The 16,907-nt window shown below is 37.9% G+C and overlaps 2 protein-coding genes across 2 annotated transcripts in view; both read right to left on the reverse strand.

The window, feature by feature from the left end:
• The window catches only part of gatb (glutamyl-tRNA(Gln) amidotransferase, subunit B), a 77,147-nt gene that overhangs the window by 32,008 nt on the left and 28,232 nt on the right, over positions 1–16,907 (reverse strand). The gene's annotated exons all lie outside the window — the stretch shown is intronic.
• Positions 1,792–16,907, reverse strand: part of LOC141354516 (uncharacterized) — a 28,784-nt gene continuing 13,668 nt past the window's right edge. Inside the window, exons 5-8 of the mRNA XM_073860039.1 lie at positions 15,487–15,537; positions 8,287–8,341; positions 2,268–2,354; positions 1,792–2,074 (exon numbers count right to left, since the gene is read on the reverse strand). Of these exons, the coding sequence (XP_073716140.1) occupies positions 1,866–2,074; positions 2,268–2,354; positions 8,287–8,341; positions 15,487–15,537 (402 nt within the window). The 3' untranslated portion in view covers positions 1,792–1,865. The remainder of the gene's footprint in view (positions 2,075–2,267; positions 2,355–8,286; positions 8,342–15,486; positions 15,538–16,907) is intronic.

A 16,907-nucleotide genomic window follows, 5' to 3' on the forward strand; every position in this document is an offset into this window, starting at 1 on the left:
TAAAATTATACCCAAATGCTGTTTAAATAATATAGCAGCAATAATAATTTAACAATTACAGGTAACATAATTATGATTACAATAAAAAATCTAGCAAACACGTAAAACACTGATTAATTGTGACATTACAAAAGGATGTTTGTCGGATATCCCTCAAGCAGTATGCGCTCATACATCATCAAACACTATTTGATAGACAGGTCAGTGTCTCCATCAATAATGAACACATTTGTCACGCACTTTTTGTGTTTTTGGCACTTTCGCCATGTTTAAGCAAGGTCTCGCGCTTAAAACATGTGTATTCTGCAACCAACGCCGTTTTACCTGCAACCTCCATTAATACAGTAGTAACATTGGCTGTAGTCATCTCGTTCTCTTCATTCTCGCGGTTTGTTTTTTCACATTTTCGCGCTTTGCGTACCAACGTAGCACGGCAACAAGGAATGATTGACATTCATATTAACCAATCTGTGCTCTTCATTAAACGCAAGAACTTAATGGTGAAATTTGATTGGTTATGTAATGTTGGAGAGAACGCTGAACCTGGAACAGCACACAGCATACACTATCTAAATCAAGTCACACCACAACAAAATAGGCAGTCGCAAAAATGCTCCCAAATATTTTTTAAAGGGGACATATTATGAAAATCTAACTTTTTCCATGTTTAACTGCTATAATTGTGTCCCCAGTGCTTCTATCAACCTAGAAAATGTGAAAAAGATCAACCCAGTAACTTAGTTTTTGTAAGCCATTCTCTGCAAGCATGTGAAAAAATAGGTAATTGTAATTTGGCTCCACAGCACAACCATTTAGTACAGAGAGAAAGAGAGAAAATAATTCACAGCACAATTGAGTTTCAATTGCAACAAACCACCATCATTGTGATCAGTGTTTGCACTTCATCCGCTCATTTGCATTTTAAATGACACACCCAAAATGGCACACTTTTTCTCAGACCTAGATTAAGACTTGGTTTACATCTTTAAAAAAATCTCATAATATGTCCCCTTTAAGGTTGCACAGATTAAATTTCGGTCCCATATGCGACCAAAACAGTCGCAATTTCGAGCCCTGGTATACATACTGGGAACTACATTCTCAAAAGGCGAAGCACTGCTACATGGGCGGAGTGATTTGCACAACTCTGACCGAACTCTCTGCTCCTCACCAGGGGGCTTCTCGGGGGCTGCGAGCAAATCACTCCACCGCCCAAGCAGCAGCGCCTCGCCCTCCGAGAATATAGCTCCCTGTATGTATTCGGTTAAAAGATAGCTGTGTCTCATATGACCTTGCTACCTGTACATGGTGTGACCGCACAAATCACAACACACAAATGGGAAAATGTTTGTGTTATTTTGTCACTTATTGGGAGCAGTATGCTAGCTAGAGCCATTCACTTCCAGTCTTTGTGCTAAGCTAAGCTAGCGGGGGCTGCGTCAATTACAGCAGGCACAGAAAAATATGTATGGACTTATTTAACTCTGGGGAATACGGTGAATAAGCTAAATTCCCAAAATGTTGGCGTGTTCCTTCAATGACGGCAATTACAAAACGTTACTTTAAAATCAACAGCATTACATTCTGAACATTGTGACTCACTTTTCCATGCGCTTAAAGGAGTCTCTGAGATTTTGCTCTGTCCTATTTTGTAGCACTGGATGCTCACATCTTTTACAGACCTCACACTCTTTCATTGACGCCAAGTGACCTTTGCTGATATGAGATCTAAAATGTCGCATTACAGCGTTCACTGGGGCGGCAGTGGCTCAGTGGTTCATGTAGGTTGTCTACAAACCGGAAGATTGGTGGTTTAATCCCCAACTCCACCTGACCAGGTGTCAAGGTGTCTTTGAGCAAGACATCTAACCCCAGCTGCTCCCGATGAGCTGGCAAGGCTGACACCGCCGTCGGTGTATGAATGAGTCAGTGAATGGGTGAATGTGAGGCAAATTGTAAAGCGCTTTGGATGGCCATAGGTCTGTTAAAAGCGCTACATAAAATGCAGTCCATTTACCACTCACTTCAGCTTTTGTCCAGGGTTTTTTGAGCGTACGCTTTCCTCTGCCAGAGACTGAAAACAAACAAGATGATAAATTGTTAACATAACTGACTACCATTTTTTAACCTTTTAACCAGAACTGGTTCCCTGCCTGAACTAATATAAAGATTTAAGTAATGTTTACTCAAATTAAGCATGACAGTGTTCAAATTTAAGAACAGGTAAGCCAACTCATTAAATGAATGAAATTAAAACCCAAATTTACCACACCATTGTTTTGAGAGACATTTATGACAAGTGTTTGGTCCTTCAGATGGGTACTTCAGGCATGGTTTCCTCCTTTTCAAAGGCTCTATGGAAATGGATAGGCAAATCATTGTTTTACAATGCTTTGTCTACATATAGAAATATTATTATTATATAATTTAAGTTCTCTGAAAAAGAGAATATAAAACTCGAGTGTCTGTAGACCTTTCACGACAGCTAATTATTTCCATCCGGGACGAAACAAATGATTGGCTTGCGCGACTATCACTCTCTCTCGCGACCATGGCACCACCCCTGTTGCTACGGGATCTGCCCACACATACGCAAACCCGATTGATTATCCAGTGCACGGGGCACGAAATCTATTAAGAGCAAAAGTACAGCAGAGAAAGAGCATTCAGAACTCACAGTACCTGCATATCCAGTCAACAAAGGCAAACGAGGCAAAAAAAGGAATAAACGAAGAAATCAAACGAGAGTAAATATCGCGTGGCTTTTCCTCAAGTCGACGATGCGGTAGTGGTATTGTCTCCGGAGTGTAGTCCTCATCAGAGTCAACAATGCTTTCATCACGGAAACTCTTACATGCAAAACATTGTTTATGTTATGAATCTTCCACAAAATTCACCTTTATTACAGTGTAACTGATGGTAATGAAAAAACTTGTATCAATGCAACCTATTTTTAGATGTCTTATAGGCTAAATATAACTAGCTTGTTCGTTACCAAATCAAAAAAAAATATTTTAAACTTTTCCAGTATCGATATGCTAGCTTAATAGTGAGTACTAAAAGCCATCCTATTTGTTTATATTCATATTGATAAAGTTAGGTGTATTATTACATGTGATTCTGACATGATGTTACTACATGCACCGCGCTCCTTCCTCTCCGCTCGTCTCAGGTAAATGATGGTTCTCCCAGAAAAGCAGTCGCGCGTTCATGTGTTTTGGGGCGTGGCTTTAGAAGAAACCCAGAAGGGAGGGGGTGGAGTGAATGGAAAAATGAGCTGTCGTGAGAGGTCTACAGACATTCGATTTTTATACTCTCTTTTTCTGGATACTTGCATTTTACTTATGTATTGAAATATAAAGACAGTTCAAACTAATTTGGACTTTTTTAGACTTAAACCTGCCTACTCTGCCTTTAAGTGAAGAGGAAAGTATTCTTTGTTAAGGTTATTTATTGAACATTTTGACTTCAACTGAAATCAAAGCACACATTGCTTGAAATGAAAACAGTCACATTTTAGTTTACTGTATACTGCAAGGTTTCCTAAAAAAAGTAGAATGAAAAACTTTTTTTAAGTCTAGTAATTCAGGGCTCCAGACTAACTTTTTTGTTATTAGGAGTACTTAAAAGGAGTATTTAAAAATTTAAATGCCTAGAAGGGGAAAAAGTCTTCTTTATGCGCGTTGCAGAAAATGACAGAGGCACGAACGTTTGCTGACTAGTGTTGCCAGATCTTACAGCAAAAAAGAAAAACAGCGAACAAGAAAAATCCAATAATAAACCCAAATAAATCCAAATGCTTTATTTCAAAAATCAAAATATTCGTACAGGCATGTTCACACTTTAATAACACCAAAATCTTGATCGGTTCATGTGCCAAAAGCCATAAACGGTTAAGCACCAAAATGGTATATAAGTACAAAAAAGACGAGGACCTTGCAAACTCCCAAGATAGCGCGCTGTGGACACAAATGCATGCAGTACACAACACCAAGACGGAGTTATTGCAAAACATAACATTAATTAAATTATTTTTGTCAAAGCTGTGAGTGTTAAGCACGCGAGGCGGCAGAACGTGGCTATTGTTATCTCTTTGTCAATCATCACATTTTCATGAGTTTGCAGTGTTTTCGAGGCCTATGAAAGTCTGACAATGTTCTGCTCTGTATGTTCTGCTCTTATATTTCACATATAAAGAAATTCAACCAATGGTGAGGCTTAACGACAAAGGGTGAGGTGGGAGCCAGGAAGTATAAGGCTATCTAAAATATTGCCAAAGACGGCGTTACAGGGACGCAGGAAGTATGACAAGGGAGACGCAGCGTCTCGTTCCCTTCTCAGGTGACAACAGTTACATACGTAACCCAACACGTTTTCATGTGTCAAACACTACTATGCAAAAAAGCATTTTGGTATGAATCAACAGCTTACCATCTACTTGCCAAATTGCCAATGTTGCACGCCCTCTGTGAAGCCTAATGTGCAAACAGTACTGTTGTTTAAGACGCAGTTTCTGTTTTACATCGCCTAATGCAATTTTGAGTTTGGGAACTTATAGCATAGCACTGTTGACAACATGTTTGCTTGAGACAGCGCAAGCTAGCAGAGGTAAAGCTAAGCTACATTATAGCAATGACGCTGTAGTGAATATTCTCTCAGACCAATCAGTGATCTACTGTGTTTTCGCGTCATGTTTGGTATCAGCTCGGGTCGCTTGGTACCCAAACTGGGGTGGTACGAAAAAAAGTATCGGGTACTATGTACTGCACCCAGTGGAAAAGCTCCCAAAAGTAAGCTGACCCGACCCAAACTAAACCAAACCGTGGAGTACTATGCAATGGAAAAGCGCCATAAGTATATCTTCTGTAAGTCACACTTTCGTAAGGTTGGTCTGGACCATTCGTAAGCTCTCTCTTAGCATTGTTTGAGCGCAAAACGCTATCGCCGCCACTGTGCAGCAGTCTTTAGAAATCAGCGCAGCGCAGTACAAGTCAAACTATGGTATGTTGACAATGATTTTATGTTATGGACATTTTAGGACTTATAATAATATATGTTTGCATTAGATACAGGACTTTTTATGCAGTTGACTTTATTTGGTATCAGAACTAATGAATCGAAGACGGCGCTGGTGTTGTGTCGAAGGTTGTTCCCCATTGAAGTCTGTTCCCTCTATGTTTATAGCGTTTTCATAACGTTACATTTATAATTTATTTAGAAAGATTAAAGATTTTAATTGGTTATACTAAAAAGCAATAATATCATGTATTCTATTATACAATTTATTAAATATTTCATACATTTCACAGTTTTATATTATGGTATGTCTTTATTACATTATACTGTTTGTTTTAATACATGCATACATAATACATTTATATATTATACATATAATATGATCCATACTATAAAAATAACTGACTTACCATTAAGAACAATAAATATAGAAATGCACACATACATCTCAGTAGCCATTAAAGCCATTTCTTGTTGTAAAGTACCTATTAGTATTAAAATGTATTACATAATTTTTTTAAAGTCATTAAAGTCATTAAACCCATGTCAAGAAGTGGCACAAGTGACAAGTGGTTTGTCTACCCGTATTACTGATCATTTAATTAATAGTCTATATTTTACAGATAACTTAAACTAAGTTAAAATATATGTAACTTGAATAATTTGAGTAATGTTCCATTTGTATAGAACGTGTTGTCTTTCATAGCGCCGTAATGCACCTTCGCATAAAGTGGAAAATCAATCCCTGAGTGATCAATTGCAAATAATTCAGCACCTTCACTTAGAACAGTGCCATTGTTACGTCGAACTTAGAGGCAGCGTGTTAAGAAGCTTCCTAAGAGACACTTCGGGGAACACACTTAAGAACATAAACAACTTTGGTAAGATATATCTTTTTGAGTCTTCTTAACGCGTGAGCGTTATTGGGGAACCGCACCCTGAAATCTGAAAATATTTCACTTTTTTTATATGGTTAATGAACTTAAACTGAAGCAACACTGAACTGAATTAAAGGGTCATGAAACCCCAGACTACTTTGCACATCATAGAAGACAATGTTAGCATCTGAAAGCTGGTTAATTTTTTCATCTTCTGGGTTTAAAATCTACATTGTGTTGACATCACATGTGGCAAAGAACTAGTACATTGATAACGATTCAGTGTCTATTAAATTATTCATGAGACTGCGTGTTCTTATCCTGTGAGAAGGCCCTTAGTTTAAAGGGGCGGTGAATTTGTCGATTTTATTGTTTTATACTGTTGTCTGATGTCTACTTATGATGTTCGCGTGGTTTTTACATTTAAAAACATCAAAAGCAATAAGTAATAGGCTATTTTGTAACATGGATTAGTGGCTGTCTGGAGAAATAGTTTGTTTGAAGGGGCAGGCCGCACTGAAGACCTGGACGTAATGCCCACTGCTATGATTGGACAGCTTCATTCCCCGTCATTACATGTGGGGAAATGTTTTAAAAACGTTAATGTGTAAAAATAGCAGCCGAACACAAATATGTTTGAGCCACAAAAGATTCTGGGTGCTAAAGATGATACACATAAATGACAATACGTATAGTAAAGTATACTCGACAAAACTCGACGTGACTAAATTACCGTATACAACACAGTAAGCGCGCATCAGAATGTGAACCGTGCCTGGTAAGTCCTTATCAATAACTTTGTATATTTCTATTGTGCTTGTAAGGTTGCTCTTACATACATGTAACGTTACATACCACAGTTATATGATAAAAAAGCTTTGTTGAGTGTTTGACCTTTCAAACGCAACTCGCCTAAATTACCGTATACAACACAGTAAACGGGCATCAGAATCTAAACTGCAGCTGATAAATCCTTCTTTTTTTTCACTAACTTTGTATATTTCTACCGTTAAATTACAGTCGTGTTGTTAAGTGTTGTACCTTTATTAATCGATTAATGTTTTTAGTAAATTAAAACAAACGTGTTTAGACAAGGATGTTACAACAGACATATCAAGCAATCTCTTCTAACAAAGCAATAGTGAAACACAGTAACTTAAATAAACTTAATGTGTATACTGCTGTGTCATTTTTGTCAGATCCAATATTAGTGGTGTTTTTAATCACAGTCTCTCTGCAAATCCAGCATCGACTTCTTTACAAATGAATCCGTGTACACAACAAACACTCCCCACGCGAGCTGGAACTTCTTCAAAAACAAACTTTATCCACGCATTCCTAATGTTGAGCCTCTGTTATCCAGCGTCTGTGTTCTTCCCATAGACGGTTCTTCCACAACCGAAAATACGTTTCCATGGTTACTTCAGATCACCGCGTCAAAATAAAAGTCTCTCAGAAAAAATGTATTTAAAAGTCATTTTGGTTACATTTGGCAATCTTTAAAGACATGTTTACTTATTGTTGAGACACACGTGTCACGCGAAGCTGTGGGAGGGGCTACAAAAGTGGTCGTTGTATTTGGCTATGGGGAGGTGCTTCAATTCTACTTTTTATGTCATATTTTTTCGAATTCCACACTCGCTTGTAATACTGGCTTGGTGCCAAAAACTGTTATATTTCAGTAGCACGGACGTTTTCAGTTCTGAAACTTGCAGAATGTTCATTTAAGTATGATGAGCTCTTATATATAATATAATATATATATAACAAATCTTATATATAACAAATTATCAAGTTAAAATTAAGTATTTAATTCACCGCTCCTTAAATTATTCACAAGAGCATGTTATGACAGACGCTTTAGACTGTGAGATCACATACATTAACTGAGAGAAACGTTCATGAATCGAAACAGAATGTTTGTTTTTGCTTTGTAATAAGAGTTCAGCACAAATGTTATTCATTCATTTTAGTGAGTGATTTTTACAACTCCTTAACACAAACCGTCAAAAGGCTTATATAAATGCCACAAAATAAGCCTTAGGTTATCAAACTGCAACAGTGGTTTTATCTATACGTTTTCAATGCAGAGTGCCAATGGCTGTGAATTTATTGTGTTTTTAACTCAATGGAAGCGAATTGAAACTGTCTGAATCCTAAGTTGTCTGTCTGTCTCCCCTCTTCCCCATCCTTTCTGCATGGCACCACATCCAGTTTTTAGTTTTTTTTAGCATTGCTTAGCGTAATCCATTGAATCTGAACAGACCATTTAGCATTGCGCTAAAAATAACCAAAGAGTTTCAATATTCAATATTTTTCCTTAAAAATTAACTAAGTATTTTAATTTAGACTTCGTGGACTCTGTGTTATTTTTTTAAAGGAATTTTCTTACCATCATTGCCACTGCCTGGCCTTCTAGCTTCCTGCTGGGATCTAACCATTATTACCTTGAGGGGAAAAAACAAGTTCATGAAAGACATAGAGGATAAAGATATAAGTGATGAGCTAATTTTCAAAACCAGTATTGAAGTCGCTTTTGAATGAGCTGGGAAACTGATTGAGATAAACCAGAATTCTATTTTTTGACAAAAATCATTTACACAAATTCAGGCACTGGTAATGGCAGTAAAGGACCCTGGCTCAATACACATTCAGAAACTGATGACACACCATCCTCATTGTACAACATTGACTACTGGTATTTATGAACAACAGAAGAACTAATATCTGACATTAATGTTGTTTAAAGTACAGTACAATCTGAAAAATACTTTGGGTAACATATACATGAAATGCAAGTAAAAATTATGCGTATTTGGCATGCTGTCCAGGGGGAGGTAGAAGTGAGGAGATGGGGTGGAGGATGGATGCTGATAAACCCGCCTAAGCTGGGAAACCCTACCGCCATAACTAGGTAGTCCAAAAAATAAAAAAAATAAAAAAATTGCTGCACAAAAGCCTGTCAAGTGCATCTCAGGGAATAGCGCAGACATGCTTCACATCGTGAGCAGGCACGCGTGCCACACGGCTGAAGTGAGTGAAAGACGTGGTTCTTACAAATGTAATGCAAGTTAGCTGGTGCAGGGCTTGACATTAACTTTTTGAGGAACTTGTTCTTCGGAGTAAATTTATGTTTCACTTGTCCATGCACAAAAGTCACTTGTCTGGGTAAAGATTTATAATATAATGTATTTTTTGTGTTTTGCTAATCAGTGGCGGAGCAAGGGATTTTTCATAGAGGTGGCCAGGCAGGGGCCAGCAGTTACTCTGGGGTGGCACATAAAATCTCTATCATGCAACCTTAAAATACTATTAAGTATTATAAGTGCAATAATCACAATGATGTATAACATACAATTTCTACAATACTTTAATTTTAATTAAAATGAATTGAGATTAACATACAATTTATAGTAATAATTCAACCTCATTTTTTTTACTATTTAATCAAATAAAACTTTTGAAATTTACTTTGAAACCAGAATTGATATCTCCAATTGCTGAAAAAACAATATAGACCAGAAAATCATGTGAATTTTGTAGGCCACTAAAATGTATTTTACTAAGATTCATTTGGCTGCTTCTTGCTACTCTTTCTGAAGAAGGATGCTATATCTGCTGCCTTTCTTTTCATTTTTTCCCACATTTAAATGATTGTCTGACATTAAAACACTAAAGCAAAACATTAAAACATTACCATGTTTTAAAAAACTTATTAGGGTAAATGTATCTAGATTATCTGTTATATATAAAATCAATCTTAAACCTAGCATTTACACTGTAATGTTTGTGTGGGATTTTTAATGTTCAGTGACGAACTCTGTCAAATTCAAATCAGCTGTCGTGCAGCACACACACATAGGCGCACTGAAAGAGAGATTCTCACTATAAAACAGATTCTTAAACAAGATTTTAAGCCCATTATGTGTTTTTACCGAACTTTAGAAGAGAAAAATACGGACTTAAGTCGGCTTTTTGACACACAGTGATGAAAACGCGGTTGAAGTGCCTATCATTTATATTCACACCGGAGCCTGAAGAAACATCACTCTCCACTCCATGCCGTCTTGCTCCTCTGTGTTTGGTGATCAGGTTTCATGCGCGCACAGCTTGTTTAGTAACAACATAAGGTGTAAACGTGTGTTTGTATGTGTGTCGGTGCACTGCGCTCTCTGTTCAATATTCCACTCTGTGTTTGCGCTGCGCGTGCTGCTCTGTCGTTAACGGCACATAACGTTAAGTAACATTGTTTGAAATTTAACTTCTCCAGTCGGACAACTAATTTTCTCTTACACTTGTCCTTCAAAAAATCCACTTGTCCCAAACAAGCCTTAATGTCGAGCCCTGTGGTGATTTTGTTGTTTGAGCAAACTAGCTAGGCGGCACGTGCCTGATTCACTCTTGCTCACGTTATTTATGTGCATTATTTACATGCATTATTTACATGCATTATTTACATGCTACAGTAGCTACACTCCTTTAAGATAATATAATGTTCTAAAAAATCTGCTTCAGTTTTTGTCTATTAACCCTTAAGTTTCACTTCATCACGCAGCTATTCCCGTTAGAGGTATCTGTTAAAATCATTTAATTCATTAATAATCTAGTATGTGTTCATTTTCTGTCATAGTTTCTTCAAAATTAGGTTTTATTTTCATTTTCATCATGACGTGTACCCTTTGATTAACACGTCCATGGAATTCTACACCTCTGCTAATTTGGCTGGTAACACTTTATTTCGATAGTCCACTTTAGACATTTTACTAATTATAAGTAACTTTGCAACTACTTATCAACTACCAATCTTTAGAGAATTAGTAGACTGTCTGCTTAATATCTACTAACACTTTATTGTGATTATATCTCACACCTATATATGTGACACACCTCATTCAGTTACCTTACACACCCAGTTCAGGTCTTACAGTCTCTACTAATGAGCTGAAGATTTAAACCAGGTGTGTCTAATGACAGAGACATGCAAATTGTGCAGTACTAGTGGTCCTCCAGGACAGGTTTGGAACCCTAACCCTTAAGGGGATCGCACACCGGCCGCGCAGCTCAGCGCCGCGCAGTTCTAAAAAAATGTAACACATTGTTTTCTATGAGTGTACGCACACCGGCGCCGCCAGATGGGGCCTGTCCGCGCCGCCCAGCTGTGACTCAGGAAGTTGTTCTAATCCCTGTCGCACCACAGAGCGCCACTCACATAGTTTAACATTAAATAACATCATATTTTCCCACATCATTAATGATTAACATTGGCTGCTAACGTATATTTTACATTTTGAATTAGACGCTATCTGACGAAGCTTGCGCTATTTAAAGTACACTTCCGGTTTACAATACCTCCGAGTTCTCCTAGGCGCGACGCGGCACGACGCGGCGCGGCGCTGAGCTGCGCGGCCGGTGTGCGATCCCCTTTACAGTCTACTAATACTTTAATGACAGTAAGTTGATGTATAGTTGCAAATTAATGAAAGTTAGTTGACATGAAGTTGCAAAGTTATTTATACAGTTGAAAGAAAAAGTATGTGAACCCTTTGGGCTTACTTGGATTTCTTCATAAATTGGTCATATAATGTGTTCTGATCTTCATCTAAGTCACAACAATAAAGAAAAATAGTCTGCTTAAACGAATACCGCACAAACATTATACGTTTAATGTTTTTAATGAACACAACATGTAAACATTCATAGTGCAAGGTGGAAAAAGTATGTGAAACCCTAGGCTAATGACTTCTCCAAGAGCTAATTGGAGCCAGGAGTCAGCCAACCTGGAGTCCAATCAATGTGATGAGATTGGATGTGTTGATTAAAGCTGCCCTGTCCAATAAAAAACACACACCAGTTTTGAGTTTGCTGTTCTGAAGAAGCATTGTCTCTCAGAAGAGCTATGATCAAGAATTGTTGACTTACATAAAGCTGGAAAGGGCTACAAAAGTATATCTAAAAGCCTTGATGTCCATGTGTCCACGTTAAGACAGATTGCCTACAAATGGAGAAAGTTCAGCACGGTTGCTACACTCCCTAGGCGTGGTCGTCCTGTAAAGATGACTGCAAGAGCACAGCACAGAATGCTCAATGAGGTGAAGAAGAATCCTAGAGTGTCAGCTAAAGACTTACAGAAATCTCTGGCACATGCTAACATTTTTGTTGACAAATCTACAATAAGGAAAACATTAAACAAGAATGGACTTCATGGGAGGACACCACGGAGGAAGCCACTGCTGTCCAAAAAACATTGCAGCACGTTTGAAGTTTCCAAAAGAGCACCTGGATGTTCCACAGCACTACTGGCAAAACATTCTGTGGACAGATGAAACCAAAATTGAGTTGTTTGGAAAGAACACACAACGCTATGTGTGGAGAACAAAAGGCACAGCACAACAACATCAAAACCTCATCCCAACTATGAAATATGGTGGAGGGGCCATCATGGTTTGGGGCTGCTTTGCTGCCTCAGGCCCTGGACGGAGTACCGTCATCAATGGAAAAATGAATTCCAAAGTTTATCAAGACATTTTGCAGAAAAACTTAAGACCATCTGTCCGCCAACTGAAGCTTAACAGAGGATGGACGATGTAACAGGACAACGACCCAAAGCATGGAAGTAAATCAACAACAGAATGGCTTCAACAGAAGAAAATACGCCTTCTGGAGTGGCCCAGTCAGAGTCCTGACCTCAACCCGATTGAGATGCTGTGGCATGACCTCAAGCGAGCGATTCACACCAGACATCCCAAGAATATTGCTGAACTGAAACACTTTTGTAAAGAGGAATGGTCCAAAACTTCTCCTGACCGTTGTGCAGGTCTGATCTGCAACTATAGGAAATGTTTGGTTGAGGTTATTGCTGCCAAAGGAGGGTCAACCAGTTATTAAACCCAAAGGTTCACATACTTTTTCCACCCTGCACTATGAATGTTTACATGTTGTGTTCAATCAAACATGAAAACGTATAATTTTTGTGCGGTATAAGTTTAAGCAGACTGTGTTTCTCTATTGTTGTGACTTAGATGAAGATCAGAACACATTTTATGACCAATTTATGAAGAAATCCAAGTAAGCTCAAAGGGTTCACATACTTTCTCTTTCAACTGTACTTAGTAAAATAAAGTGTAACCATTTGGTTAATTATCTGAACCTGCTAACTTTGTTAATAAAACATCATAAAGTAATTCCTCAAATAAAGACCGGTATTCAAATAAACGCCGGGCCTCTGATAGTGGCCAAGGGCGTGGACATCATGGACAAATAAATCCCGATCTCAAATCAATGCCGGGGACAAATTAGTGTGAATACCTGCAATCTCCTAAATGCATTCAAGTTCATCATAATGCACAGCTGCTAATAGATGGCAGTAGCTAAATTGGATGGGTTTTATTTAATGCTAGTGAAGGAGTTTTTAAAGGACAAGTTCGGTATTTTACACTAAAAGCCCTGTTTTCAGATTGTTTATGATGAAATAGAACGGTTTTGACTGAAATTTGGACATATGATGCTGGGCCGAGAATTTGGGGTGTTTTTTGTATCATGATCCCCACCTCTACAATGGCTGCATAGATGAACTGGAATAATCCTTCCTAAAATGCATTAAATGAAAGTAAACGAAAGTTTAATGCATTTTAGGAAGGATTGTTCCTGTGCACCTATACACCCATTGTAGAGGTGGGGGTGATACAACAAACACCCGAAAATTCTCGGGCCAGCATCATATGTCCAAATTTCAGTCAAAACCGTTCTATTTCATCATAAACAATCTGAAAACAGGGCTTTAAGTGTAAAATACCGAAATTGTGGAGCATGGCACCCAGAAGAAAATTTGTTTTAAAATTTAAACAAACTTGTGTGTGTTTACAAGTGTTTTAAAGGACAAGTTCAGTATTTTACACTTAAAGCCCTGTTTTCAGATTTTTGTGTGAACATACCAGTGAACACCCCTGACCACTCGGTGAGTTTCACATCTTTGTAAACGAAAGTTTAATGCATTTTAGGAAGGATGGTTCCAGTTAGTGATGCAACAATACACTTAGTTCATGGTTCAATACATATTTCGGTTCTTGTTCACGGTTTACGGTTCGGTTTCGGTTCTGATGCCATGGCCTATTAAACTGTTTTTAATTATTCTATGCTTAGGTAACAGGAACATTGAGATGTTAAGAAGCAAAAATACTGGTTTTAATTGCAGTTCTCTTTATTTTATGTAAATGCAAAAATCATCTTACATATTTCTAGTGTACTGATACAACAATATAAGATATAATTAAATAAAGACATATAAAAATCATATCCTATTAAAACTGGGGAACATGTGAATTCATTACATTACATAAATTGGCCATTTTATATACCTGTACTTAGTAAATTAAACTTTACATTGTAAATAAAGGCTATACCTTACGGCACTACTGTTAGGTCCAACATCATGCTGTCTGTGTAGAAACCAAAAATGCGTTCCTCAAACAACATTACTGGTGGGATTTATTTTAGCATCATGCGCATTCTCTTCTTGAGTTAAACTTTTTCAACTTGCGCAGAAGATGTGTTTGAGGCAAATAACGCGCGTTTGCATCAATAACAAGCCCAATTTGCGTCATTCGCATTGCCGCACGCGAATTTGCATCTTTACATTGATGTTGTATGTAATCTACACGCACAAATAATTAATCCACACCTCAGATTTAAAAGACAGTCGTGCTGCTGCTTTTTGTTGTCGTACTTCTGTTGGGTGGGTGTGCACGCGAATGAAATCTGACACCAGCATTGCAAGCAGAGTTCAGGCAGAGTTTAACGCAGCTAGCGCACAGTGACTGGATATCAACTCGCTGTGGCGTTTATAAGCGTGCAGATCACGCGCATGCGCACATTAACAAAAGTGCAGGGAATATAAAACTGACAGATTTTGATGGATAAACCGAAAAACCGCAATTCACCTGCGCGTATTGGACCGTGGGGGTCGAACCGAACGGTTCAATAATGCAGTGTTTCCCATACATTGATTTATTTGTGGTGGCCCACCACAGAATCAACACTGGCCCCCACAAATAGAATTTTCATGATTCCCATTTACATTTTTATTTCACTATTTAAAACAGCTTAATTCGGCTTAAAATATAATTTGATATATAATACAGATCAAATACAGATACAGATCAAAGAGTAGAAGTGAAACATATTTCAGGTGCCAACACTAGATCAAATGCAAACACGACATGATGACATCATATATATGCTAATTAGTGGGTGACGTCATCACCACCACAGTCTCCTCAAAATCCTGTGGGAAACACTGATAATGTATTGAGAATTGTGGCATCCCTAGTTCCAGTGCACCATTAAACCCATTGTAGAGGTGGGAGGTGAAACACAAACACCCAAAAATTCTCGGGGCAGCCGCATATGTCCAAATTTCAGTCAAAACCGTTCTATTTCATCATAAACAATCTGAAAACAGGGCTTTAAGTGTAAAATACCGAACTTGTCCTTTAACAAGTAAACTGCTGAATCACATTTAGTAGGAATAAGAAAATTTCACTTCAGATCAAATTATAACACGTGTGACACAAATTTGACAAAATTATTAACAAACCTCTTTAGGAGATGTGACTTCACTTTCTGAAACGACAGGCTCATGGACGAGCTGGAAGACAGAAAAAAAAGAGCTATAATGTGACTCAGGGGTAGACTATAACTTTACAACACTTGTGTGTGTTTACTCGTGGTTTATGAGGACACAAGCCTTTCCGTATACTGTTAACACACAGGTGTTTTAACATGTTAACTGCGGAATCACATTTAGTAGGAATTAGAAAATTTCACTTCAGATCAAATTATAACAAGTGTGACACAAAATTATTAACAAACCTCTTTAGGAGATGTGACTTCACTTTCTGAAGCAACAGGCTCATGGACGAGCTGGAAGACAGAAAAAAAGAGAAATGAGCTATAATGTGACTTAGCGGTAGACTATAAGTTTACAACATTTGTGTGTGTTTACTCATGGTTTATGAGGACACATGTGACTATTGTACGTATTTGACTCAGCAGCAGACTTTAACTTTACAACACTTGTGTGTGTTTACTCATGGTTTATGAGGACACATGTGACTATTGTACAAGACTCAGCAGTTGACTTTAACTTTACAACACTTGTGTGTGTTTACTCATGGTTTATGAGGACACATGTGACTATTGTATGCGACTCAGCAGTAGACTTTAACTTTACAACACTTGTGTGTGATTACTCATAGTTTATGAGGACATGTGTGACTATTGCACGTGTGTGTTTACTCATGGTTTATGAGGACACATGTGACTATTGTACGTGACTCAGCAGTTGACTTTAACTTTACAACACTTGTGTGTGTTTACTCATGGTTTATGAGGACACATGTGACTATTGTACGTGACTCAGCAGTTGACTTTAACTTTACAACACTTGTGTGTGTTTACTCATGGTTTATGAGGACACATGTGACTATTGTATGCGACTCAGCAGTAGACTTTAACTTTACAACACTTGTGTGTGATTACTCATGGTTTATGAGGACACATGTGGCTATTGAACGTGACTCAGCAGTAGACTTTAACTTTACAACACTTGTGTGTGTTTACTCATGGTTTATGAGGACACATGTGACAATTGTATGCGACTCAGCGGTAGACTTTAACTTTACAACACTTGTGTGTGTTTACTCATGGTTTATGAGGACACATGTGACTATTGTATGCGACTCAGCAGTAGACTTTACCTTTACAACACTTGTGTGTGTTCACTCATGTGACTATTGTACGTGTGTGTTAAGTCATGGTTTAGGAGGACACATGTGACTATTGTATGTGACTCAGCAGTTGACTTTAACTTTACAACACTTGTGTGTGTTTACTCATGGTTTATGAGGACATGTGTGACTATTGTACGTGACTCAGCAGTTGACTTTAACTTTACAACACTTGTGTTTGTTTACTCATGGTTTATGAGGCACATGTGACTATTGTACGTGACTCAGC

The sequence above is a fragment of the Misgurnus anguillicaudatus genome, chromosome 3, assembly GCF_027580225.2.
Source record: "Misgurnus anguillicaudatus chromosome 3, ASM2758022v2, whole genome shotgun sequence".
Lineage (NCBI taxonomy): Eukaryota > Metazoa > Chordata > Actinopteri > Cypriniformes > Cobitidae > Misgurnus > Misgurnus anguillicaudatus.